Below are 27,119 nucleotides of genomic sequence, written 5' to 3'. Positions count from 1 at the left end.
TGATAGTGGAATAAGAAAATAAATGAAACTCGCATCGGTGGAGATTGTATATGCAAATATCCCCCTATTTTACACGCAAGACTGCCGGATTTCTTTTCCTTTTTTTTTGCATGGACCGTTTACTGGAATGCCGAACATTATGCGCATAAATAACGATTTTTGCTTAAAGACGAGTCTTCACTATAGCGACTCAAAGATACACACAAGCAACACACGCAAAGTAAATAGCATTTTAATCATTAGTAGCTTTTGTTAGTACAACGAGCAAACGCGTCTGCGCGCGCGCGCGTCCCTTGTGCTTGCGTGGGCGGTCAAAAACAGCCTCAAATAAACGCGAATTATTAAAGGGCGCATCGGGTTTACGTGAAACGGTAAACGTCAAAGGGCAGGCTGCTGCATAAAAACATGAAATGTCTTTTATTTTAACTTGTCTTTACCCTTTGAGAAGTTGTTGGATATCTGTGGACAACAGGTAAGAAATAAGCTATGATTACGTGGGTTTCTTTGATTTTCGGCAAAATGAAAATTTCGACTTGACGTTTGCCGTTTGTCGTAAAGGTGGGAAGACACGAGGGGTCATGTTGCAGCAACAAAAAACTTGTGTAGTGCACACTGAGGCGATATGTAGCAGGGACGTGTAGCGGGGACCATGATCCAGCAGGTACAAAATCACAACATGTGCACACACATGAAACTATTGCGGTTACATGTTTCAAGGATATGTTGCAGCGACATGTCCCCTCGTGTGAACTGATACTTTTATAATCGTGCAACACCAATTTGAAGGTGATTTTGTCCATGGGACACGTCACTGCACCATATCCCTGCATGAAACATGTACCCGCAATATTTTCATGTGTGTGCAAATGTTGTGATTTTGTCCCTGCTAAATGACCCTAATTGCATGTCGCCTCCACCAAACACCCTTTTGTCGCTGGAACATGTCCCCGCAACATGACCCCTCGTGTCTGCCCACCCTTAAGCACCATGCTAAATCTCTCTATTTTCTCTTCCAAGTGTGCCAATATTCGTGGCGGAACTTGACTCAAATAACCTAGAGAAGACTAAAAAGCGCATCAAAGAGCTCTTTTGCAAGAAAATTTTTTTTTTACCCTCTTTTTCTGCAAGAAAAGTTTCAGCAGAATTCTCACGCTAAAAAATTAAATAACTGATTCGGAACCGTTCCGACCGCAAACAATGCCATTCATCTTATTAAAAATACCTATACCTATCAATATAACTTTATTCCATGTTGTGAAAAGTATTTCCTTTCTCAATATTTTGATTATTAAAAATAGTTCACAGATTCATACATCAGTCAATAAATCGAAGGATTATTTTCTCAACGGTTTCCCTCGCATCAGAAATAAATATAATCTTCGCATTTTAAATTTCAGCGTCTCCATTTCCACTGCTCAAATGCTTTACATATGCTCACACGAATACACCATGTGATCTTTACACACAACAACAACGGTTAAGTATTTTAAAGCCCGCGGAGAGGGAATTCCGGATAAGACGGCAAGGCGTAGAGAAAAACTCTACCATCTGTCTTTGGGTGGCCAAAGTGTCCCCCTAAGACGCAAAGCTTTGGAACAGGGGCGAGGCAAAAAGGCCACCCCTTAATGATTTTTCCGACCCCAGGGAACGTTGTCCACTTCAGAATTCTCCTTCATCAACACAATGCAAGACGGCGCAAAACATTTTAAATGCAAACAGTTGTTCGAAGCAGGCTAAACAGAACCTCGATTTATCTCCTAATTAAGTAATTCCCATGAATTAACTTTTTTAATTTTCCACATGACTCTAAACAGTATCTACAACGCGATTTAAGTCAAGATTTTCTTAAAATTCAAAATCCACAGGCACTGTTTGCGGTAAACTCTTTTCGCTGATCAAAAGGACAGGAAGATTTATTGCCTAGTTAGTAATCACGTGTCCCTGACGTCATGACTCACCGAGGACGGTCACCTCGCAGCTCTTACAAGGTCTCACCTGATTGGAGACCACCCTTGAGGTTTAACAAAAGAACAAATAACAGAAACAATGGACCCTAGGCCTAAAACAAAAGGGCCATTGTTTCTGTTACCCTAGGCCTAAAACAAAAGGGCCATTGTTTCTGTTATTTGTTCTTTTGTTAAACCTCAAGGGTGGTCTCCAATCAGGTGAGACCTTGTAGGAGCTGCGAGGCTACCGCCGAGAACCAAGCGGCAGTGAGCCAAAATGGCGGAAAATTTGAACCTTTTCAACAATTAATCAATCAATCGCGATTCGTTCAGATTACATTTCGTTTGCATTAGGTAGGTGATGTGAATAATCAAATGTGAAAACAAAAAAAATTAACTCATGGGCACTGTTAGTACCATAGAACTATGTAGGTTGCGAGCAGGGATTAGCGCAAGGCTAGTTTTTTCAATGGACAACAACCTGCCCATACTATAACTCTAACAAAACCTATAAGCATAAAGAACATCGTTTTTAGATACGGAGTAGGCCATATAACCTCTCCCTTAACAACAAGTTAAAGATCCTAAAATGTAGAAAAACATACCGCAGTTCGAAGCTATAAAACGTCGCGATTTTGTGATGTTCTATCTGTATCTTTTTCTTCCTCCTCGCTGAAAGCTGGTCATTTTTTCCTGTAGTAAGTCCTGCTCACGGTTTGTGAACGACAATTCTTGCTGCAACCGCTCAATCGTCTTCAACAAAGCGTCGCGTTCGTCCTGCAGCGCCTGAAGTGTTGCACGGGATACCGACATCTGAGCGACCAGGCACTGTTTCTCACTCTCCAAGCTTTCAGCACGTGAGCACACAGAAGCTGAATCCGATAGGCTGAGCTGACTAACATTGATGGATTCTTGACGTGTGATTGGCATGGAAGCTGATTCGCTGTTACACGAATGAGAGTCAGAGCTCATTGAACTGATGTGGAAGACTCCAGTGTGGGATCGTCGAACCGACATGTTTTCGATGCTTAAATCCACCGGAATGGCAATGGGAGCCGATATTAATGCCGGTGGAAGATCGTTGTTTATACTGACGGCCGAATTGTTGACCTCGACTAAAAAAGGCATTGGCGGTATCAAAACTTCGTCCTCGAAGCAATCGGCCAAGTTACCCAAAGTGCTTACCAGCAAAGTTCCATTGATACCATTAACCTTGATGTGTGCAAAGCCTCTTTCCCCTGCGGTTGGTTCAAACCGCTCAGCCGACGGGCCGAACTCAGCACGCATGCGCAACATAGGACTTACCTCGGAAACGGGAGAAAGCGATGTCTTTGAGACCAGTTTCTTACAGGATTTTTGGTTCAGATATTTATCAAAGCCAATAACACCAAGTTCCTCCAGTTTGAGCTCTGGGCAAACCATCTTGATGTCCTTGTCCAACCCATGAAATTGGATTCCAACCTCTATGTCTTCTCCTCCAATGGAAAGAACGGACACCAATTTGGGTTCTTTAGATTCTTTTCCAGCCTCTCGGTTGTTAGAGTCTCTGGAAGTCGTACTCTCCACTTGACTATTAAAGTTACTTGAATCAATCTCCGTCCTGTTCTTTGAGAGACCAGAAGAAGATCGGTTTTCGCTGCCTGCCACCATGAGCCAGCCTTCCGGGTCCGTTGCAGACGACACAATGACACGTCCTGAAGCAGACTGAGAGGAGCTGGGTCGTGATGACAACAACTGGTCTTGGCCGGCTTTGGAAATGCGCTCTTCCGTCGATGAGAGCGAGCCATCTCTTCCTAGTGAGGCTCCATCCGAGTCCGTCCTGGAATGAGATTTAAAATCGCCAACCTCTGGGGATTGGCAGCCACTGTCAGGTACGATACCAGTGTCCAGGTAACTGCTGAGGCTGCTGGCATTGCGGCTTGTGTTTTGAGAGGGATTTCTGTCTAAACGTGATGTATCACGGTCTGGTGCCGGTGGAAGCACGATGTTTACGTTGGCCTCGCGCACAAGAATAGAAAACAGTACCGAAGGATGGCACTCCATTGAATCACGACGATCTGAGGAATCGTTAGAGTCTGTGGGTTTGTCTCTTTCCAAATCCTCCTGCAACTTGACCAACATCTCCTGCAGACGAAGGAGAAACACGAATTGAAAGTGATCCAGCTGAAGGTTCACACACTGAGGGATGTGAACAAGTAAACTAAGATCCGCTTTTGGCGCTGTTTCCACGTCTTCATGTGAAGGACAATCCGTTTTTGTCAGCTCACTTCTCAGGTCTTCAGGGAGACGACCCTTCTCAGGTAAAGGCGGTGCTTCGTCTTCAGAAGCTCCAGGTAAAATTGGCTCATTGTGGGTCAATGTCTCGTACGGTGGAGGTAGCTCACTCCCAGCGTGGGATGGCTTCTGAGGGCCAATTTCTGGCTCATACGCGGGCGGAGGTCCATCTTGTGAGGGCAAATTATTAGGGGTCAAGTCATAAGATGCTTCACAGTTGGGCATCAAGCTAGGAACGCTATTGTGAAGACCACTAGCGTTCGAATTAACAAGCGTAGGACATGACGCATTCCCTTCGGATTTCGCACTTAACAACGGCTCAGAACTCTTCCTTCTTGGAGAAATGACATCTGAAGATGTCCTCGTGTGGACAGGTGAGCCGGGAGGACTGGAGCTCGCACTATGCGTTCGTCTCACGTGGGATTCGATGGTGGTGCCAATGTTGTTATATGTTGGCACTGGTGTGGCAACCCACATGTGAAAAGGCACAGCATCCATGAAGGGCATTGGCCTGTTGTTGAAATCATCAATACCAAGAAAATCAAGCCATACTTGCTCTGCTGTCAAGCACCAAACCTGTGGTCATGTCAGAAAAACACGAAATGACTGATTTCTAAAGTGCATTCCACAACTGCCTCAGTTAAATGGGCTGTGTCGTGGCAGTCAAGTGCAGTTCATTTTGTATAGTTTTATCAGTAATTCGCTCCTACTCCCGAACCAACTTAACGTTATCCCAGAAATTACTTTTAAAAACAAATCGAAGCTTCGTGACAAAAAAATGTCCGTCAATCATAAATAATTTAAGTTTCAAACAACAGAGATAACGTTTGAAATATTGTTAGGCTGGGCAGTTTTTAAAAAACCCCAACACAATCCACTTTAATCTTCTTCAATTTTTCCCATCCCTGCCTCCTTTTGTATTTGCTGTGCTGTTTCACTGAACCTTTTTTCAATGTTTTTTAGTAGTTAGTTTTACGTTTCGCTTGATTTGCTAGTTCCAAGTCGCTAAATTTCGTGACACTGGGTCCCTTAAATCCTCGTAAGGTAAGTACAGTAAACAACCTTAAGATAAAGATTAAGACGTTTTCCAACGTTTCGTACTGCCCTTTGCTGGAGTCGGTTACGAATGAAGTAAAAGTAACCACAAAGAGTTGCGTTGCATTCAAAACATTGCTAATCAGACAAATAGTGTTCCGTGATTCGGTGTACGTCGAATAAAACTGTTGCTCCAACACTGGCAGGGCCTGACACTGCATGGACACGCTTTACAATGGTCTTCTTGTTTCCTTTTATTTGTTTGTTTGCTTGTTTTTGTGTGTGTGTGTGCGTGTGCTTTTTTCCTCAAGTGGCGTTTTTTTTTACTTCATATAGTTAACTTCAGAGTGTGAAAAAAAAACTGTATTTCGGGCGTTCCTACGAAATCATGAAATTCTCCGAATAAACTCAGTCAGAAACAAGTTCAAGGTTGCAATTTAAGTCCGTGGGCAAGAGGAGTCGCAAAAATGGACGGCATCGATCTTGGTGTCAGACAAACAAAAAAAAGACGCTCCCCTCCCAAACGTTCTCCTATCAGTTTAGTTTTCGCTTGCATTTTGTCCCCTTATAAAGGAATAACTAACCTCACTAAACATAAAAAAAAGGAAAAAGTGTTCTTCTACCTGCGAGGGTTGATGGGTATCATAAACATCATGACAAAATCCATTCATCAGTTTATCAATTCTTCTATCGTTGCCGATTAAACTGCAGTCATTGACCCATGCGGAATTAGGCAAGGGTTGTACATCGCTGTTAAGTGCAGGGAAACTGTGGAAATCCGTGTAAACTTTGGCACCCAAGAAACGCTGAAGAAACATCAACATGTCCGTCTGACTGCACTTGTACCCAATCCTTGAATTAGTAATGAACACTTGGGATGCTTGCAGCTGCAGAGCCTGGGGCCGCAATTCCTTATACGCGGCGCAGGGATCACACCGACAAGGTATGACAACCTAAGAAAACAAAAACAATATTGTATAAGAGAAGAGAAGTACTGCTGTAATACAAAATGCCCCTATAAAGTCATCTGCAGCAGTAACGATTGTTGTGCATGCTGGTTCCTGTTTCCACCTTTCACTCAGGGGGCTTTCATTTATTAGCGCATGGGAGGGGGGATTGGCAAAATTGGAGGGTGTTATCTTATTTTGGAAGAGTATTAAAGCGCCCCTGTGATATAACAAATCACTTCCTTTTCTTCTTCAGAAGTGTTTGCTTACCACCTGACTGGTAAAATTGTGAGCTTTGATTTTTGTCCAAAGGCCGTTTACTTCGAGTTTTGGATTTCACGGCCCGCCATTATTCACGCTCAAAACTGACCGATTGGACCTCAGAGGGTGGGATCCAGAGAAAAGTGACGTCACAGGCTCGCTAGCTTAAAATTCAGCGTGAGAATGCAGCTTATTATATATGCAAAACGCGAGTTTAAAAGTCTGAAAGCCCAAACCTCCCGTGCTGCATATCAATTCTGCAGCGTACACACGCAATGCATTCTTAAACTAGTGAGCCTTTGACGTCATCAGTCATCTCGATCCAGCTCTCTCAAGACCTTAATGTTGGTAATAGCAGAACCATTAAACAGGAAAATTGCAGTTAAAATAAACAGGTGTCTTTTTTAAATCAAGGCTTAAAACTTTGGTCGCTTAGTGTTAAATTAACATAGTTTTGAAATCCAAAGAAAAATAGGAATTGATTTTTTGGTCACAGGGGAACTTTAAGGGGGGTTGCCACATATTGAGAAGCCTTTTGAGGGGAGGGGAGGGTGTTTGAAACTTCCTGTTGGCTTTCCCACTTCACTCTGCTGACTTCAAAGCTGAATGAAGCAAAGGTGCAACTCCAAGTCCTTTATTTTGACAACAATTTAGCATACCACATATGCATCTACTCAATACTAGTCATAACGTGTGCAACTGAGCATTGCTTTATAAATACAAACCATGTGTTGGCTGGTTGTAAAAGGTCAGATACAATAAAATTTGCTTTTTGTGATGGTATGCAAGCTGAATTGATGTTTCCAAGGATAAAGATGATTGTTGAGTTGAAAATGTTGAATAAAAACATTACGAATTGCACTGGATGAACTGGTGGCTGAGCTGTTCCACTTTCATAGATAAGTTGGGTGGCCGTCACACGTATGAGGGAGAGAGAGGGGGGTTGAGATATAATCCTGGATAAAGTAGGGGCAGTTATGTAATTGCTGCCATTGCTAACGTACGAAGGACGTATAAGACACCAAATGAAGCATGTATGTAATTTTGAAAAACTTCTCCACTCCCCCCCCCCCAATGCGCTAATAAATGAAGGCCCCCTCAGTGACCTGAGTAGATCTTGAGCATTAGACTGAGTTCTCCATACACACAAGAGTGGGCAGGCAGTTAGCAAAATCGAGTAATTAAAAGGATATATGGAGGATATTACATGGTCGCGCGGAGAAACGAAATTTCTCTTCGAGTGTTGAAATGTTGGAAATGTTGGTAATCAATAACAAATCGATCCCGATTTAGTCGCCGTAACAGGTTATAATGATAGTTGGCAAAGACCGTTTTGTAATTACCTTGGGCATTAGGGCTTCAATTCTTATATCTATATGTCTTGAAGGTTGTGCGGTCTGTTCAGGAGTACTTGTTGACCATCTCTAAATTTAAAGTAAAGATGTACATGAGTAGACAGTCAAAACTGGATGTGTAGGAAGATGTCTCTTAAGCCCTGGTGCCTGATATTTAACTTCCTTGTAAGACTTATGTTACCCAACAATAAATCGGAACTGATATGAGGGACATTCAAGAATGACGATAAGCAGCAAAGCGCGTAAAGGTCATCACGTCACCAAACCAGAGTTAGACGCTTCGGCAAAATATCTGTTTCGGTGAAAGAATCGGACCATCCAAGATTCTCGGATCCTACGTACCCATTCTCGTCACAAGAGCCTTGGATCGAAACAAGCCTCTGGCAAACTCTATCTAGGAGAACATGCACCTTAGGGTTCTTGAAGCCAAAATCTGGCTATTTGAACCTTACGGCGCCTGCTCACTCCTCGCGCTAACATGAATGCACCAATTAGAGACGCTTTTGCTTGTTCTTCACGAAAACCAATGAGAAGACAGTCTCTTTCAGGGTTCCCTGGAGCTCTTCTCTCCCTCAGTCAAGAGAAGAGCTCTGGGGTCGAGATTGCCTACGTGCCAAAAACGTAAAATCAAATAAAAGATTTCCATCAAGGAAAAACTAGACCCTTACGTCTTCAGGCGCAAGGGTTATTTTTGCCAATTTTCAACACCGAAAAAGGTCATCAAGCCTTTGCGAGAAGCAAATAGCTGGCAAGGAAGTTTATCGAAGGTGACTTTCAGCTACAATTTCTAAAAGATTTTGTTCCCTAAATTTCCGGGCACCGCACCGCAGAACAGACCACATTCTGGTAGCTGATGTGGCGATCTCTTTAAGATAACGTAACACTGCAAGGAACTTAGAAAGGTTTCAATAAGCCTTCACGTTGTTGTTTGGGTCCCCCTAAGGTTGGTTGTTTTTGCTCATAAACACATGCAGATCTGTAGTGTTTTAGTTGCCGATGTCTTGGAACTTAAATGGAGGGAGCTCGAAGCACTTGGCGTTTTGGGGCCACAGACGGCCACCGGAAGCGAGCTGCACTCCTTTTTAACTTGTCTTGACACTAATGCATTCAAACTGCCAACTCTCTTTTCACCGGAAGAGACGATCAGTTTAAAAATATGACCACTGTTCTGGCTGCAAAACTTTCACTTCCGGTCTCTGTTCGTGGCTGAAATACCGCGTTGCATGCTTGAGCTCCCTTTAATTTAAGCTTCCCAGAGACGTAGACTTTGTCATAGTCTACGCGTACAAGAGCGCACCACTTACTCTTTGTCCAATGATGCTTTGGAAGAAGTTGTTCAACCACAGACAAGTCACGGTGTCTAATGTAAACTGGATGGGGTTTAACTGGAAAAATACGTTCGGACATGGCACTGAAAATCAATGAGTAAAGTTAAGCCGACAGGACGTCACGAGTGGAAATTATGATACATTCAAAAGACCTCAAGATTTGGGATTGAGTCCCTTCACTCCTGTGCTTGAGCAGATCGCCTCTTGACTATTTTTTTGTACCAACAGACGTACTTAAATAATTGACCGCCGCTCCATGTATATTCACAAGTGCAGCCGAGAAGTTGAACCAGGGACTAGGATCCAATTCAAAGCTAACACCTGGGCCAAACTGCCACCTTAAACTGAAGTCATCTCAAGGAAGATATGACGGGTTAGGGTTCTGTGGACGTGATACGTTATAACAACTGCACTCTCTCGTACGTGCTGTTATCTCCAGGTCACATTTGAAAGTTAATATGTCCACGTGATAAATCATTACCCAGAGGATAAGTCCTGTAAAAACCAAGTGAATTATCAACTCGATACTACAATTTATCCAGTGGATAGCTTATCAACAAATGGCACTCCGCAAGTTGATTGGTAAACTTAAATAGCGATATTCCCCAGAGCGGGCAGCTTGACTACATAATGTGCTTTCCCACTCGATTCGTTCACCACTAGGAGACAAGACTCATATTGTGGGCTCGCGCTTCAGTTACAGCATCTTGTTTTTCCTCTAAAATTTCAAGCCTGTGCGCCAGGCCACAGAGGGGATCTTAAACTGGGAGAGCTTTGGATTAAATAAATCTATAAGTTGCATTGAATTTGGTCAAATAATCGGACCGCCGATCATTTGTTGATTTGAAAACCCTGACCAACCACCGATTTGTCATTCAAACACTGTTTTCCAAAGAAAATAAAAATTCCTGGAAACATAAATCCAGTATAAAAGAAAAAATTCAACTTAAATTCCACATGGGCTCCTTAAGCACCAACTGCGCGGCAACACGCTGCAGTATCGCGAGGAAATCGCAAATGGTTTACGCGTTTTACTTTTTCATTTGGGACTTTAAGATCTACGACGCGGTCGTCAATGAGAACGCCACAAAACAACAACAGGGAGCTTAAGCAACGACGACGGCGACGGCGACGGCGACGGCGACGGCAACGAGAACGTCATCTCAAATTATAAATTCACGTTGTTGTAATCAGTTCGTGACTACTTCACTGTGACACTGGTCGGAACGGCGCTGAATTTAGAGGGAAGAAAATGAAAATTTATCCTCAAGTGCTAACGTTCGTCATAAAACCTCAAATTTGGCTATTTCACGTTGTTGTTTTGAAGACGACGGCCGTGTGTTCACGAGCGATTTTCCAGGTCGCTTAGCGAGTGACAAACGAAAAATCCGTGAAAACAGATCCTTTTCTCAAAATCGCTTAAAGTTAAGCGAGGCGGCAAATTTCATTAAATTTAAGCCACGAAACCAGGCAGCTTAAGGGTGTTGGCATTTACTTTCGGCCAATGAGGAGTCGCTTGCGGTTATTCAAATCGGAAATACAACAGGTGTGCTACTTTTATTATTATTGTTATTTAATTGACACGTACTCTCTCCTCATTTAATCTTATCCGTGAAATTTTTAAGTCGATTAATGAAGTCTGCAAACAACCCACTTTCACGAATGTTAAGCGAGGAAACGGCTGTCGTGAAAACACGGCCGACGGCAAAGAAATTGACAAAGATGAAAAACGCACGTGCAAGCCGTGCAAAGCTATTGACACTAAGTACGAAGTACGAAGTAAACATTACATCACTGACGACCGCGTCGTAGATCGTAAAGTCCAAATTAAAGTCCCTATTGAAATTGAACCGCGACATGAAATGTATCGAGCTGCTGTTACAAAAATCGAATGTATAAACAGGACTTTATGAAGAATTTCATCCTCACCTGGAGAGTTCACAGAATTCGGATAATAGTACTGTGTGAAGTCCAGCTGAAATGCCGGCATATCCGTTGGCAGATACAATGCCTTTTTATCTGAAGACAAAAATGCTGCCTCTTCTTTTGAAGCATTTCGAGTTGTCACCGGCATAATGTAGAATTCCTCACAGCGAACAACAAAACAACTTTCAAGCATGAAAACTGGATGTCGCATGTTATTTCTCATCGAGTGGGCTGACGATGATCCTGTGCTTGGAGGGTCGGGTCGCTTGGGCTTGACACGAGGGGAGGAAGGAGTATTAAGAGGAGAAGAAGGATGTTGAGGTCCGTTTCTCTGATCTAACCCCACAAGAGAACTCTACAGAATCAAACAAAAACGTGACGATAAATCAAAGGTGTTCAAAGCCGCTACTTGGCAAAGTTAACAAAATGGGGCAACAGAGATGCTGATCACAGAGATCAATTGTAAGAAATGTATATTTTTACCACAATTGCTCGTAATCTCGCAATCTGATTGGCTAATTTTCCGTTGTCGATAAGAGTCCAGACAACGCTGTACGCGTCATGCTCGCGTCAATTTGTCACGCAATGTAATAGCCAATCAGGAACGCCCATTTTGAGAAATAAACCAATCATATTGCGAGACAACGCTTGCTCTTTCTTCGTGTCGTGATTTTGGTCACGCTCTAAAAGAAAACTTTCTTTGGCGTTGAATATTGTGGTAAAAAACAAATCGAAAGTGGTTCAGCGTTGTCTGTACTCTTATCAACAACTATATTCGTCATCGCAGTGGTCAAAATTTGTTGTGGACTCACTCGGCTGCCCCTCGTGAGTCCACAACTTAACTCTAACTAATCTGGACAATTTAAACCATTGTCTACTGAAAAATCCAGGTGGCTCCAACGGGATTCGAACCCATTATAAGTTGTTGTCAGTAGTTTTGATGCATAATCGGATGTGACAAGAAACCTGCTCGGGGTTTGGAGAGTATAAAATAATGATGGGAAGTGTGAGCAGCTTGGGGAGTATTAACCACCCCCCCCACCCCCCTTCCTTCACACTCCACTGGGGACCTTGAGATTTGCGACGGCTACTTCAACAAAGTTATGGCAAATTGCAGATTTATGTTTTTCCAACTTTTTCGAGATTTCGCCAGTTTTCTTCTTACTGCAATTCAAAAATGGTGGCATCACACCAACGTTGGTGACGATGGCCGTAAATTCTTGCATTGTACAACAAAAACACTCGCAAGAAAGTAAAAGTTTTTCTCTAAATTCTAGTTGAATTTCCTTCTGACACTTTTCTTGACTTACACTGCAATCTTCAGTTGAGACAGCATAATTAGCGGTGAGTTCAACCAAATTCCTCTATTTGAGATGCGTCTTATAACCGAGTATTTTGATGAGATTTTGAGTTTGTGACATAAATGCCATCAAGTTTGAAAGTTAAAGGTGAGTCTTATAACCGAGTGCGTCGTGTATCGGAAAAACTACGGTAATCAACTTCTAACAACAAGCAAACATTTTTTTTCTTAAGAGTGCTCTAAGCTATGCCCAGAAAGATGCTAGGTAGCATCTTCTCCTAAGAAGGTCCATCTATGTCCAGAAATGTTGCAAGCCCAATTTTGATACCCAACACAAGTATCTCTTAAAGTCTAAGCATTTCCTATCTATTTCTAAGAATAAGATCAGAGCAAAGGTTAGCGTTACTTTTAGGTCAGGGTAAATGCAGCAGTTTATCCTTTCCTAAGGAGCACGCTAACTGAAATCTGCATGCAGCTAATTACTCACATTTGCACCTTATTTGGGAGCTTAAACACCGGGGGCCCGTTTCTCGAAGGTTCCAAAACTTTAAGGGCCATTTTCGGGTGTCACAATTTCCTCAGTATTTCAAGAACAGAGAGGATTTAAGTCGCCAAACTTTACAGTCATTTTGCTTTTTGTTACCTTGAAAAAATGCCAAAACATCGGCTCTCTAAAACAAGCGGTTGACAGTTTCACAAATGCCTTTTTCGGGCCCGAAACGTTTTCGGGACTTTCGAGAAACGGGCCCCAAGCACGGGTTGCTCGACGCACGGTTAGCGCTAACCAGCGGACGACAACCGGAAGTGACCTGTTTTCCCTTTTAACTCTTCTTGGCACTACTGTATTTGCATTGCTAATAACGGCAGAGCTCGAAATTAACGAAAAAAATCTAGTCGTAATTTCGCAAATTTTAGTCGCAAAATCGTCACGCTGCATTGTGTTGTCAGCGGTTTAGCAAAGAAAAATATGAGTGCGCAATACTTGCGTTTAAAGAAACCGCTGAAAATGGCGAATGATCGAAGGAAGGAGTATATACCGGAATGGAAATGTGCACGTAGCATCGCAGCTAAATTACGCGACAATTACGCTATCTTCAGAACTTCACGGCGAGAAACAAAATATCTTTGTCATTTTTTTATCTATTTTGGCAAAAGTGGCAGCAAAGTGGCGCCTGCTAACCCTTTTGTTTTGAAAGAGCGAAGGTGAAAACAAGTCGCAAAGGGAAAAAAATTAGTCGAAAATGCGACTGTATTGGTCGCAATTTCGAGCCTTGTTACCCTTGAACTATGAACGTCGATTGGTTCACAAAGAGCTCTGGAAGAGACAATTGTTCTGGCACGTAGTAAGGCAGCAATACTTACATCACTTCTGACCCTATGATGCGTTTGAACTGCTCTTTTTTCAGGTGACATGGGTCGGTTCTTCTGCGAGTTCCTAAATGCATTTAAAAGCTGACTGACCCAGTGTGCCCGGGTCAGTGACGCCTCGTTATGACACGGCCAATCAGTTCGTGATGTACCAGCCCAGTGATAAGGATAATGATCAAGTGATAACTTGTTTATTTTCAAATGAATAGCTCCGCCATCACCTCCTTCATTTAGATCCGAGTCATCGCACAAGTGAAGGTCGATACTTCCTGTTCTCAAGTGATAACACGTTTCCCGCACGTCATGTTGTGTAAAAAGTGCATTTAACGACTCAATGTCAGTTTTGCAGTCATTAACCTTGGAGGATGAGTAATGAGTTTGCTGCTGCTGAGTGGCTGAACCTGCTGACTGCGGCGAATTATTTGCAGGGCCCTTCCGAGCCGGTGTCTGTGACATAGCCTCTGTCAAAGAGTGCAATAAATCAGCTAAAGCTTGCAACTGTGATTGAGTGAGAACCCATAAAATATCATCTAACAAAAGTTCAAGCCTTGCTGAAAGCACAGCACAATCTTCCAATCGTTTCTTAATGGTGATACGGAGTGCTGATTGGCTGGTTATAAGGCGCAGGGGGGCTGACTGTTGGTCGGATTTTTCCTGGGAAAAAAAGGAAATATTTGTTTCTACAGATGCTTTACAGTTGGCAAAACGGACCAGCTAGCACAGGCATTTGGAAGGACTAACTACACAACTCCTTCAAATTAACATACTTTGAGAATGATATATACTCTCCCTGAAGAATGTGAGGGATTACCATGCAAGTGTTCTGCAAACTGTTGCATTAATTTTTCTTTGAAAACTGACAGGCCTGGCCGGCCAGTTCTGACAAAAGGAAAGACTTAGTGCCCTACTAGTCTGCTCAGCAAACTACAATGGAACCCATGTGACGACATGGCACTGCAACCTTAACAGATCAGATAATAAGCAAATATTAACAAATTATATTGCAACTAGCAAATGTCATTTTAAAGATTTCCCAAGTTTTTCCCAAATGGATCGTTTAGGATTAACTCTAAGAAAAATAAATTTTACAGTTCAGATGCAATTGCCACGCTTAAAAAATTGTATGTAGAAAGACGCTGCATGGTGATCCCATAATTAAGATGCAGAAAACTAATTCATTTGTATTCTTTTTGTTCAGACATGTCATATCCACAATCACAGTCTTCTTTTGTCTTCCAGTGTCAGGTCAGGCTATCTCGCAGCTTCCATTCTACACGCCTTGAATTAGAAGTCCCTGAAAATCTTATCATTAAAATTATTATTTATTTATTATTATGATTGTTATTATGATTATTATTATTACTATTACAATCTTAATGCCAAATACATGTACAATCCTCACGTCATACAAAGCATTGGCATCTATCCGTAATGTAGACCATGTAACTTCTTTAAATGTCAACACATCCCCTCTAGCCTCATCCTTCACACGTGTCATGTGCAAATCATCAGCTCTCCACATTGGGTTTGTACTTTGAATAAGGACACGAGACATCTGGAATGTAGCGAGAAATGCATGAAACTTGAAAGAAATGGTCACAGAATTGATCTGAACAAACATTCCATCCACAACTTTCTCAACAAAACCATATCGATTTGGAGCTTTTTCTCTGCAAGTTAAAACAAATGCAAGAGTTACAGCAGTTTCCTGTGTACAACCACATACATCACTATAGCCTAAATGTTTGAGCTTGAAATAATATTCTTTAAACATGAAAAACAAAACAAGAATTCATGCTAAGGTGCATGTAAAGAAATAATTTGCAACTTCAGAGATTCACCAACAGCCAAAAATATTCTTTCCAAACCATAACCAACATTAAAATGTTGGTTATGTTTTAGAGAGAATATTTTGCAAAAAACACCTTGAAGAATAAATCTGTCTAGATGTTAGGTGAATTTTGAACGTCACATTACATTCACGTATGTACCTTATGTACAACTGTATATTGTGATGAATAACATGAAAAGACATAAATGGGACAGGAAAAAATAATAATCAAAGGACGTTAACCTGGGGCAAGTGAATTCTACCCTTGGACAAGAGAAAGTTTCAGTTTGGTAGCCAAATGGACTGTCGGAATTCCCTAAGGTTTAAGGCCCACCACAAGTTAAAGATAAATAAAGACAGAGATGCTGGTACTTTATAGCTACATGTAGTAGGTAGTTACATAAACTCTGTATCAAACACAGCAGCAATATTATATTTCAATTCACTATCCAATATCTTCCTTACTGCATTTCCATGTGGAAAAAAGTTAAAAAACAAATATAAAATTTCAATTATAATGGCCAACTTGATTTGTTTTTCTGCCCTAACTTATACAATGTAGCTAAGTTAACACTTTGACTCACTTTGATGGGTGCTGTGGAACTTGTGCAGTGTGTTTCTGTGAAGAGCCAGGAGGGGGAGCATTGACATCACCTTCTTTGGCTTCCATGTCTATCTCAACACAGTCAAGGTACTACAATACAAACAATAAACCCAGATCATATAAGCTGAAAACTGAGTACGGTTAGTGTGAAGGGAGACAAGCAGCAGAGGCCAAAAGTTAAGGAAACCTGTGCACCACCCCCCATCCCCACCCCCGAAAAAAAAAAACCTTAAGGCCCTCAGTGTGGATTTACAGTGGTGTAACAATCATGCACCAATGCCTGGGTCCACCACTGGAAGATAGTGGAAAATCTGAAATCACACAGCAGTTTGTGATTCATTGAAAGGAAAAGACTGAGTGCCTTGAAATCTGCCATGGGAACAGGTGCTCAAGAAAGTGACATTAATTATTATTGTTCATTACAGAGCCTGAGCACCATATGACTTGATTAATATAAAATCTAATTACTTACCAGGCGTATTGGGTCTGTTTTCAATTTTGTCCAGTGAATCTGCAAATTTAATCAACTTTAAGTGAATTGCTGTCAGACTTCCATAGACCTTTGTCACCCAGTGTTCACGCTATTCAATGACAATAGAGTTCATACCCCGAGCCTCTAGTTGTTTGGAAGCAAGTTCAAGGGGTGCAAAACAAAGGTTTTCAGTCCCTTGGTACTCAAAATGGTCGCCATGTGAAAAAGGCCCGTTGTGGAGTTCCAAATAAAACTGATCAGAAGTCTAAATTACCTACAAAGTAGATTACACATATTTTTGAACTTCTACTGTATATGCATCATTCCTATTGCTTTTGATAGTGGCTAAGGTAACTTTCAATGCGTAAATATGTGTTGTATTTTGCAGGTGTACTACATAAGGAACAACACTGGTGTTGAGCTCCCAAGCGAAAAGTTACTTTCTCTTGTTCAAAAAATAAATTTACTTGATTAAATGCTATCCTAAAACTAACATTCCAGGCACAAGAAGAGAATTCTTTGCAACCTCCATAGAACCAACATTGCATTCCGAATGAAACAGCTTTCAAATGGGTTCCCTTAAAACCAAGAAGACATTGTTTTCATTTCAACTACCAAGAAAAACAAACAGGTTTATTTTGTTCTTGAGCTTTTATTGTAAGAAAAGACAGCTTTATTTGGCTTGAAGTTTTCTTTAAGTGTACATGTAATCAGCTTGTAATAAGCTTATTAATCAGATATAATTATGAAAAAGCTGCATTAGCAAATGTCACTTAAAGATTTACATGTAACAAAATATGCCAGCATTGAAATGAGCAATACAACAAGCTCTATTGCTAAGCCAATCAACAGTAGAAGCAAATCTTAAAAAAATCCCAAACCTCCCTGTGAACTCAACACTTCTATGCATGTGAAAATCTAGAGAGCACATAAGCTTGTCAGGGAAAGTTTGACAATGGAATGGGGCCTTGTAGAATTATGCTGATTCAAAGTTTTCAACTCAATTGCTGTGAGATTCATCAACATTTGTATATATGAAAAATTATTGGACAAAGGAAAGGAAAATTCAATCAAAATGTAATCTTGGTTAATGGCCAAGACAATTAGCAAACATATTATACACTGCACTTTCTAACAATTTGTGAACACTTAAAGTGCTAGTATGATCAAATTTTTATCCCTTGAATTTTTTGGTTTATCACATAGAGTACCATGAAACATTAAAACCGCTGTTTACCGTTTGGAAATATCTGCATTGGTTCGGGGGATATTTAAGTTTGAAAAATGTGTAAAATATGCAAATGAGAAGGCTGATGACGTCATTCATCCAACCCAATAGAACATCAAGAATATAAATAGAGCTGTCTCGGTCTATTTGCAACAGAGACCATTGAAACTGGGTGAGCTAATAGTTCTGAAGGCAACACCCTTACGACTGTAAAGAAATTGGTTCCCATGGCAACTCACTCTTTTCCAGTCCCCTCCAACCTGATTGCAATATTTTGGTGATCTCAGGCTAGAAAAACATTTACCAAGGCCACAAACTCGACGTAACATCTTTATATGTTAGCAGGATCATGCAGATGAGGCACCACTTGCAAATATCAAAACAGAACGCCAAAGGTGGCCTGCAAAGCCTTTAATATCAGGGAGGCCTGGAACCCGGCATGTTGCCATGGTAACAAAAATGGTACGCTCATATTGTGGAACACATCTACTAGAATCTTTCTGCAAAGAACCAAGTATTTCTGATACAAATTGGCTGAGATATCTTTCTCCATCATGCTTGATCAACATTCGGTTGGGTTTATGACGTCATCACTTGGCTAATTTGCATATTAAAAAAACTTGAATATCTCCAGAACAAAAAGAGATATTTGAAAATGGTAAACAGCATTCTTCTTCTCGTACAGACTACATGTTTATGTGCCAAAATGGCTTAGATAGGGAAGATGCAAATTTCATCATAGTAGTACTTAAACAACAAGGACTACATGTATTTATTTTTTATGTTAAAGGTCATGCTATTTCAGTCAAAGTTCAAAACATGAAAATACATCTTTGCATCACTCAAGTACCAAACAAGAATACGTCTAGTTTTGTTACCAATAAAAAATATTGAAGTGTACTGAAGCACGTCTTTGTTATTTGCATCCATGAATGGAGAGGATGGAAATGGATGAAACTTGAAAAACTGGCCAATTCTTTTATATAAGTTGGGAGATGGTGTCCGCAGAAAGTCGCCAAAAATTAAATACTAATATCCAGGGCTTGAAATTGCGACTCACTGGTCGCCAACGCCACCAAGAATTGAGTGCTGGCGAGTAGATTTTCAGAACTGGTCACCAGCTGGTGAATCATGTTTTGTCTGTTTTGTCTGTTTGTTTTAACCCAAGGTTAAAAGTAGACATTCTTGTATTTGAGTCTTTATATGATGAAACCATTCCGAACTGGTAGCTAGAACACGACTCACCTTTCTTTTCCCACTAAAATGATGTCTATTGTAAATACTACAAGAAAATCAGTTTCACACACTGTTAATTAATAGAACAAAATGTACTTCAATACTTTGATCACCACATTTACAACCCTGCCATGCTGAACTATCATGGTGAAAGGTTGGAACATGTGCAAGCAAAACAACTGTTGACTTGTCGTTAAAGATTTGTATCATATCACTCAGCAATCGTCAGAAGGCTTTAATTCGAATTCCCTTTAAGACGAACTGTGAAGCACATCACTGTTTCAGCAGTTTCATGGGATGGTACGTGCACTTAAACACAATGTACTTTTTGCGGCCAGAAGACGAATATTCAGCCTGAAGGTTAATTGAAAATTTAAATCCATCGTCAGTTGTGAATGCTAAAAATATAGATGTAGCCAAATTACCGAAATGACCTGCTCGGAACTAGCTTAATTAATATTGATAATATATTAACGATGAACCTGGACATTGCATACTGAGTTTGAAATTTGTATATAAAGATAACTTATTCCAAAGTTTACAAGCTCTAACCAAGAAGGACTTTCCACCTTCTGTCTCATGTATATACTTAGGGCAAACTAAATTAAATTTAGCATACCTAGTATTTCTAGATTGGACTTGATTATTAACAGTAAATTGTTTGATTAAATAATTGGGTAAGGTACCCTGAATAAGTTTGAAAACTAGAGAAAACCTGCTTATCTTATGAATTTCCTTGCAAGAAAAGTAACAATTAAAATCAAGTTCTTACATAAGTCATATATTAAATAAGTTGGCGACCAAAATTTATGATCTGGCAACCAAATTTTTGCCATTAGTCGCCAGCTGGCACCTGAGCAAAAAAGTTAATTTCAAGCTGTGAATAGCTCTTTGTGCAATAATTATATTTAGAAAAACTGTCAGTGGGTTGTAAGGAATGTTATCCGTGTAAGCTTAAGTGCTAATTTAGATTTTTACCGAGTTTAGACATAAAAACAGCAAATTTCACATGACAGTGGCCCTTTAAAATACTCCAGATGGGTCACATCCAACCATTTTGCAAATAGCACAATATCCTTCACGATAATCATGACAATTAAATTCATATAACTTGAAAGTAATTTTGAGGTCTTTGGAATCAAAATCTCCTTAGCAACAATATTACTAATAAGAACATTTCCCAAGGTTCTTCCCAATGATACAAAATGAATTCAATTCAAAAATTCCCCCTTCGGCTGAGAAACAGAAAAGCAGTTGTTTCGCACATGTACTCCACTTGTTCATTGCAGGCCACCTTAAAAAAAATTTTTAAAAAAATCGTACCCAGGGTTCGTGCTGGCTTTTGTCTATAAAATTCAAGGAGTATTCAAGGAGTTTTCAAGAACCAGAAACTGAGTTTTCAAGGAGTCTTCATAAGAAGATTTCTATGCCATTTCAGTCTTTTCTGTGCTGAAAAAACATACAGGTCTTGATATTCCTTACCACATCCTGCAAGTTAAGTGCACACACAGGCATTTTAATTTTTGGTTTTACAGAGGCTCGAAAGGGTTGTAGCTGCGCGCGCATAGGCTACACAAGCCATAACTAAGGAACACGCGTCAGCTGAATGAATCAAATTTCTATCAAAAGTAGCAACGGTGTGCACCGCACCAGAAGTGAAAATACAGCGTAAAGTCACGCAAACCGGAAATAAAACCTGCGGGAAAAAAAATTGGCTTTATCTTGAAATTTTGCTCAGTGACCTATCTTGATTTTATGCATTCACAACGGCACTTCAAATAAAAAAGTTTCGGGTTAAGTTATCTGGTACAATTTTCTATAAACTATAAAACGCCCTTTTTTGATGTATCTTAAATTCTACTAAATAACTTTTTGTCATACTCTCTAAGAAGTTAAAGAGTTTAGGGAGATTTCCAACAAAGAAATAAAAACGGTAGGTCACCGACTTAGTTTTTCAGAAAATTTTAAAAACTGAAATATAGAGGGCCTTTTTGTGGACCTGGTGTGTTGCCATGGAAATAGATATGATGTCATAAGTGCCTTTAACTCATTCACCCCTAAACCAGCCAGACATAGTATTTTACGGCTTCCTATTTTACTCTGTCTAATGCCAGACAATTTTATTCGTCAATGGGGAACCCCCAGGAGTCAATGGGTTAAATTATTACCCAACAATAGAGTTGCAAAGATATTAATAGTTTGCTTACACTAGGAAATATCCTTCTTTGGTATCTTTCATCGTTTCACAAACACTACAGCAACGAAAAACCCTCTCGACCCTCCTTAATGTTTCCCTAATAGTCAATTTTGGCCTCAAGTTTTGAAATCACTCTTTACACTGTACTTAGCAGGATGCAATTCTCAAAACTTCAAGGAGTTTTCAAGCAGTTGTCCACAAGATCATTTTTTTCATGGGTTCTTCAAGCACGCTTGATGTCCAAATTAAATTCCAGGGCTTTTCAAGGAGTAGCACGAACCTTGCATACCACATGATCAAGCACACATGGCCAAAACAACTACATTAAAAAGGAAACTTGATACTCAATAACTGAACCTTGCTTTTCATCTCAAGTTTCATATCTTACCACACAAAGAAACAATGTAGATAAAGAAACCAGACTATGCAAATTTCCGTGTTTGGTGGAATATTAAATTCTAACCAAAAGGATTTTAAAATTACCATTTTGACAAACATTAGAAATACATTTAAATGCAACTAACGTACAAAATAGTGATAACAAGGCTATGGTATTAGAGAAACACAGTGTTCGGATTAACACCTAATTGTCAAAACAATGAGTTTTCAAGAGAAATCAAATTTTGAATTTTGAAGACGTTGGGGGACTGGCTACAAAACGAAGCTACTCTTGAATGAATGATTGTATAAAAAGCTTACTCATGCTTTTGCTTAAAAGTCTGCCTACAAATTTTATGAACATGCAATCACTTCCAAGAAAATAAACTCATTGTAAATACGATGATCATAGAAAATTCTAAAATATAAATACCGTGCAAAGTCGACGATGCAGTAATGAAAATTATTAGATTATTCAGACATCGATCTCGGGCTGCAGGCGTTTCTTCATTAGTAACGTGATCCAGCTTATTGTTTCGAGAGTTAAGTTTACTTTTCGGAACCGGAAGACTCATGAAAGCGAAGTTCAACAAAGTCTTAAAGTCATTAAGTTAAAATTATGTTACATTTACTTAGTTAACTTACCTTCGCGGAAATTCTATTGCATACAGCTTTTGTCAGGCGAATCCATGGCGGCAGCTCGAGAACCTCGGCAAGAGTAATTTCGTCTAGCTCTAGATTATGAAGCTCACCCTCTCCCTTCAAAAATTTCAGGCTGATTTTGTTGGGAGAAAGATTCTTCGTGAATCTGAAAGAACCAAAACAAATGTAAATCAAATGAAATTGATCAGTTTCACGTGCACTGGAAGAGGTGTCGGTGTGAACCGAGCCATATTTTTTAAGAAAAACCTATGTATTGGGACAGTTCAGCGAGACAGCACCTGGCCAGTTGCTTCGCGATTTGGTTCTTCACCAAACCAGACATTATGTGATTAAATAAAAGGAAAAACCGGTGATGAATTTGACGGATTCGCGCTTCCTCGTCATGTTGATGTTTCAACTAAGACTTGCGCTTGCGCGACGAATTCCAGAACTTGATGATGACGTAACTATGTACCACCTGAGAGATGTTAGGGTGGGGTAGGTACTGAGTCATCCGTTTCAATTTAGGACCTGCTCTCACCGCACTCTTAAATATCATTGGATCGTTGCAGTACCAAACTGTCAAAGGTCATAGAGTCTTCGAGAAAACAACATAAACAGTTTTTAACAGTTATTTCGTCATCAAATTAATGCGAAACTCGAGAATCAGCCCATCCCGTTGTCTCCCAACTGTTTAACTGTTTACTGTACCAAGAACGCGACCTGTTCGTTCTTAACCTCCTCGCTGAGCAATCACATGAGAAGATCCGAAAAGAAAGCCTCAAGTGAACGGGGAATAAGATCTCATATGCTTCAGTTATTCGGCACCGCTTCCGTCTACGCAATGATATTCTAAAGGACTTCTTTTAAAAAAAATTTCATCCGATATATTCCGGGCTTTAGAGTTTCAACTATGTCTCGGTGTTAAGGAATCCTCACGAAACAAGCAAATCAAAGAAAACAAAAATAAGAATAATAAAAGAAAGCTAAAATACATAAGGCTTTTACACCTGGGTATTCCATGCATGCTACGCACAGATTAGCAGATCGGGACAGAAACGCTTGATAGTTATTTCGTTTGAATGGTACGTTTTCACAATTCTCTGCAGAATAGTCACGAGTTTAACCGCTACGCAAGTCCTAAAATGCACATTAAGTGGGTGGTGATGGTACGTTACTTACAAATATTATATTCTCTAGAACGAGTTTACCTAAATGGTAGAAATGCTGCCGAAGGGAAGGGAGGTGTTCGATTATGCTTGCGGTAATTTAACGACGGTTCGTGCGTGGACTTGAAGGGAGATTTAAAGAATTTAGTAGGTCTTGAGAAGGGACAGTACAAATCGTGGCTTCCTTCTAGACCCCACTCGAGAGAAGAAAGACAACAATAGATGGTTTTCACCATGAAGTCATCAAATTCTAAAATCAAAATCGCAAGGGTTTCTGACTTTTTATCTAAAGGAGATCGAAGATGATCAAGAAGTAGATCATTTTTTTCAAATTTCCAGTTCCGTGACTCTTTCGTTTCGAAAATACAGCATTTTTCACCTTGCGTGACACCATGATACAAAGTTATTTGGTTGAAAAAAGAATGTCTATCCCTGTGAATCTCAGCAGTTTAAGCCTTTCAAATGCATTAGGAGATGTGTTCATGCACATTTATTTATCTCATTAGCCAGGAGCCCATGAGTAGGAGCCTCCATGTGCACTATATCCTTGAGTCAACCTTTGCCCGCATCTTTCTATTTTTAGAACCAACCCTTCAGCAGGAGACTGACATTTACATTAATTTACATCAATTCGCACATTTTGCGTACATTGTTTTTGCTATTTTTGTCTTCGTTAGACAATGAATTTATTCTGATTGGCTATTTTAAACAGCGCGTGCAGTGCCGAACAACTCGTGGCGTTCTAAAAATAGAAATATACGGGCAAAGGTTGACTCATAGGGCTTGTATGGGGGAGGCAAGCTCCTACTGATGGGCTCCTGCATTAGCGAAATGTAAGCGCTTTCATCGCAAAGTGAACTCCAGATGTTATCCGTTGATTACAGGCCACCATCTTGGTGGACCACGTGGAGTCTCCATACAACACTTTATAAAGTTGCGTGAAACGCTTTGACAAATAACTCAGAAACGAAGTACCGCACAGACCTGAGAATTGGAGAGGTGGTCCCACAACATTCCAAGTTCTTTGCCTTTTTCATTGAACGATTTCGAATTTATTGCTTTTTTGCCTGACAGTGAAACTCTCTACAGTTTTGAGGATACGAGGAGCGAAATGAAAAACAAGGAAGGCTCTAATGATCTTACCACGCATCTTAATTCCTACATTCGCGTATAACCACAATTCCTTGCTCCTTTGACCACAATTTCTTGCGTCTCTAAGAAAAATGTGTCCTTCTCGTGATTAGAGAGCTGCCTGGTTCGTTCGCTTCAGGCTCACTCACTGCGGCAGCAAATACATTATAGAGCACAATCGAGAAAAGTTCTCCTTGATCGACTCCTATGTAACAATAAATATTGTAGCCATTCCTGGAATGGGCTCAGCTCCGACACTCTTTTTAAACTGTAACCACCATGACACCATGTAAAGACTCTGAATTGCTCGAGTAACCTTCACTGTCATCAATTCAACAGGGAAGCGTACAAATTTAAAGTTAATAAAAACCTGAAGGCGACAAGGATATCTAGATCCGCAACACTAGATCACAGCATTGTTTGTTTGCCTTTCAGACAAAAGTGAACTCAGTGTCGGAAGGCTTGAAGTTGGTGTCAGGGGAAATAAACAATTGAATGAACCAGCTCTCTATACTTTGTGCCATGGTCATCAACTCCCAGTCAAACTGTACCATACAAATACAAGACACAGCCTCATAGTGTTTGGGTTTGCTTGCATCCTCATTTTTCTGAAAAACAAAAAAGCGTAAGGCTGATTGAACGGTGAAGAAATATGTCAGTTACATCAAAAAGCAAACATTTCGCCGAGAAAAGCACTGCCTTTCTTGATCAGTCAGTGCCTTTTTAAACATTGGCTTTGTATAATGAACCCTTTCACCGTTCGATCAGCCTTACTCTTCTTGCTTTTTTGTTCCATAATATTTATATTGCTGACAGTAGACATGTTATATCCTTCGGATCCGGTGCTTCTGTTTTTTTACGCTGTTCCTTGCTCACTCAGTTATCGCCTTTTTTGAAGTCGTAGGTCTGTTGTTTAACTGTTCTGGACCCATCTTGAGAGCTGTTTGTCGCGTCTCTTCACCGTACGAACAAAGAGCTACTAGGAGAATTTAAGAAAGGGCGGTCATTTGCAGGAAAATCTCACTGCATGGAGGAGGAGCTCTGACTGGAGCTATTCTTTCGTTGGGAACACTTCAACTCAAAATGCCAATCACGTTAACGAGTTCGACGTTGACAAGTTTGTGCCGTGTATGCCGATGTGAAACTCTGTGGTGCAACCCGCGTTTTTTGGCCGGAACATCTTTCACATTGGACATCCATGTTGTGGTTAATTGAAATTTGTCGCTGACCAGTATCACGTGACCATATCGCTGATTCAAGTTTAAAGCTCATACAGTATTTTAAGTTGACCGCTGACCAGGTACTGGATTTCGATTGGATCGCAGGTTAACTTATTGTAAAGGCCTGGCCAAACGCTCCCAACATTTCAACGCAACATCTTGCAAAATTGTTGGGCACAATATGTTGCATACGTTTGGCCACCCTGTTACGATATGTTGCAACATGCTGGATGATGTTGCATCAAATTTGAAAACGGTGAAATGTTTCGTGCAACTTTTGGATGTTGCATGGTGTTGTACTCGTTTGGCCTAGCATCCTTGCATACGGAACCCGCGCCCGCAGTGCTCGCGGCAGTCAGAACTGCGCCATCCTGTCAATCATTTGCCCTTTCATTGGAAACGGTGCATTTCTGTGCGCAAACGACGTTGTTGTCGATCTACTCTGACCCCACCAAAGTCTTTTTTCGCGGAGTTAACACAAATAAATACATTATCAACATTACCAATTGAACACATCAAACTGAATTCGTCTTAAAGTAGTTCGAAAAAGCACAAATAACAGCCTAAATACAACAGCTGATGTTCGAATCGCCGCTCGCCGGCAACCCACTCTGGGCGCCGAAGTTTGTTGACAAAAAAGTTCGTTCGCGCCCAAAACGTTCCCACGCACAGATTTTTTTTAAACTTGCCACGCAGAAAGGTAATGATCTACTTTTGCCAAAAAGGCAAAAAAAAGGGGGGGTCACCGTGCTCGTTTTCGAGATCATGAGGTGCACTTTTAGAAGCTTGCGTTATTTTAAGACGATCTTAGCTTACAACTGTCAGCAATAAAAAAGCTACATTAGTGACATTTGGATCAGATAAGCGTACTCAATTCAACATAAATAATATAACTAAACAAACTTTTGCAGTTGATAGACCTTGAAAAACGATACATATTAGTCTAAGAAAGAAAACTTCAGTCGCACGAGAGCATAAAAGGCGAAATATGTGTAACTTCTCACGCACAAATTTTTTTTGTTTTTTTTTTAAATGGACAAAATCAGGAAAGGAAGTGATCTACGAAAATTACGAACAATTGACGTGACGTCGGATAGCATAGTTTTTCCCGCTCGCTGAATTCTGATTGGTCAATTTAATCACAGTAGCTCTCGCCGTATGCACGGCTGCGTAGCTGGCGGGATGTTTTCGCGGGATTATTTAAACACTTTCAACACTACTAGTCCCCATGCCACTCGCGGCCAAAAGAAACGAAGGTACCATCGTACTCG

The 27,119-nt window shown here is 40.5% G+C and overlaps 1 protein-coding gene across 1 annotated transcript; it reads right to left on the bottom strand.

Annotated features, from left to right (window-relative positions):
* Window positions 1-216: 216 nt before the first annotated feature.
* Window positions 217-22,758, bottom strand: LOC137969850 (bridge-like lipid transfer protein family member 3A). The gene is made up of 11 exons (XM_068816236.1): window positions 22,628-22,758; window positions 22,332-22,494; window positions 16,648-16,686; window positions 16,156-16,265; window positions 15,143-15,410; window positions 13,735-14,394; window positions 11,076-11,427; window positions 9,123-9,229; window positions 7,807-7,887; window positions 5,879-6,208; window positions 217-4,796 (listed from the first exon to the last, which is right to left on the bottom strand). Exons 1-11 carry the CDS (start codon window positions 22,669-22,671, stop codon window positions 2,592-2,594), a joined length of 4,359 nt encoding a protein of 1,452 aa, XP_068672337.1. The 5' UTR covers window positions 22,672-22,758; the 3' UTR covers window positions 217-2,591.
* Window positions 22,759-27,119: the final 4,361 nt, after the last annotated feature.

This window comes from Montipora foliosa, chromosome 9 (assembly GCF_036669935.1).
Source record: "Montipora foliosa isolate CH-2021 chromosome 9, ASM3666993v2, whole genome shotgun sequence".
Lineage (NCBI taxonomy): Eukaryota > Metazoa > Cnidaria > Anthozoa > Scleractinia > Acroporidae > Montipora > Montipora foliosa.
The sequence above is the reverse complement of the archived record's forward strand: the minus strand, read 5'-3'. Positions and strand labels throughout refer to the sequence as shown.

Bases quoted from the DNA above. Each gene is read 5' to 3' on its own strand.
- LOC137969850 (XM_068816236.1), bottom strand. From the start codon at position 22,671: ATGTCTGGTTTGGTGAAGAACCAAATCGCGAAGCAACTGGCCAG. The intron at 15,411-16,155 runs GTGAGTCAAAGT...TTTAACTTGCAG, and splicing joins GTTCCACAGCACCCATCAAA to AGAAAAAGCTCCAAATCGAT. The intron at 4,797-5,878 runs GTAGAAGAACAC...ACATGACCACAG, and splicing joins ATACCCATCAACCCTCGCAG to GTTTGGTGCTTGACAGCAGA.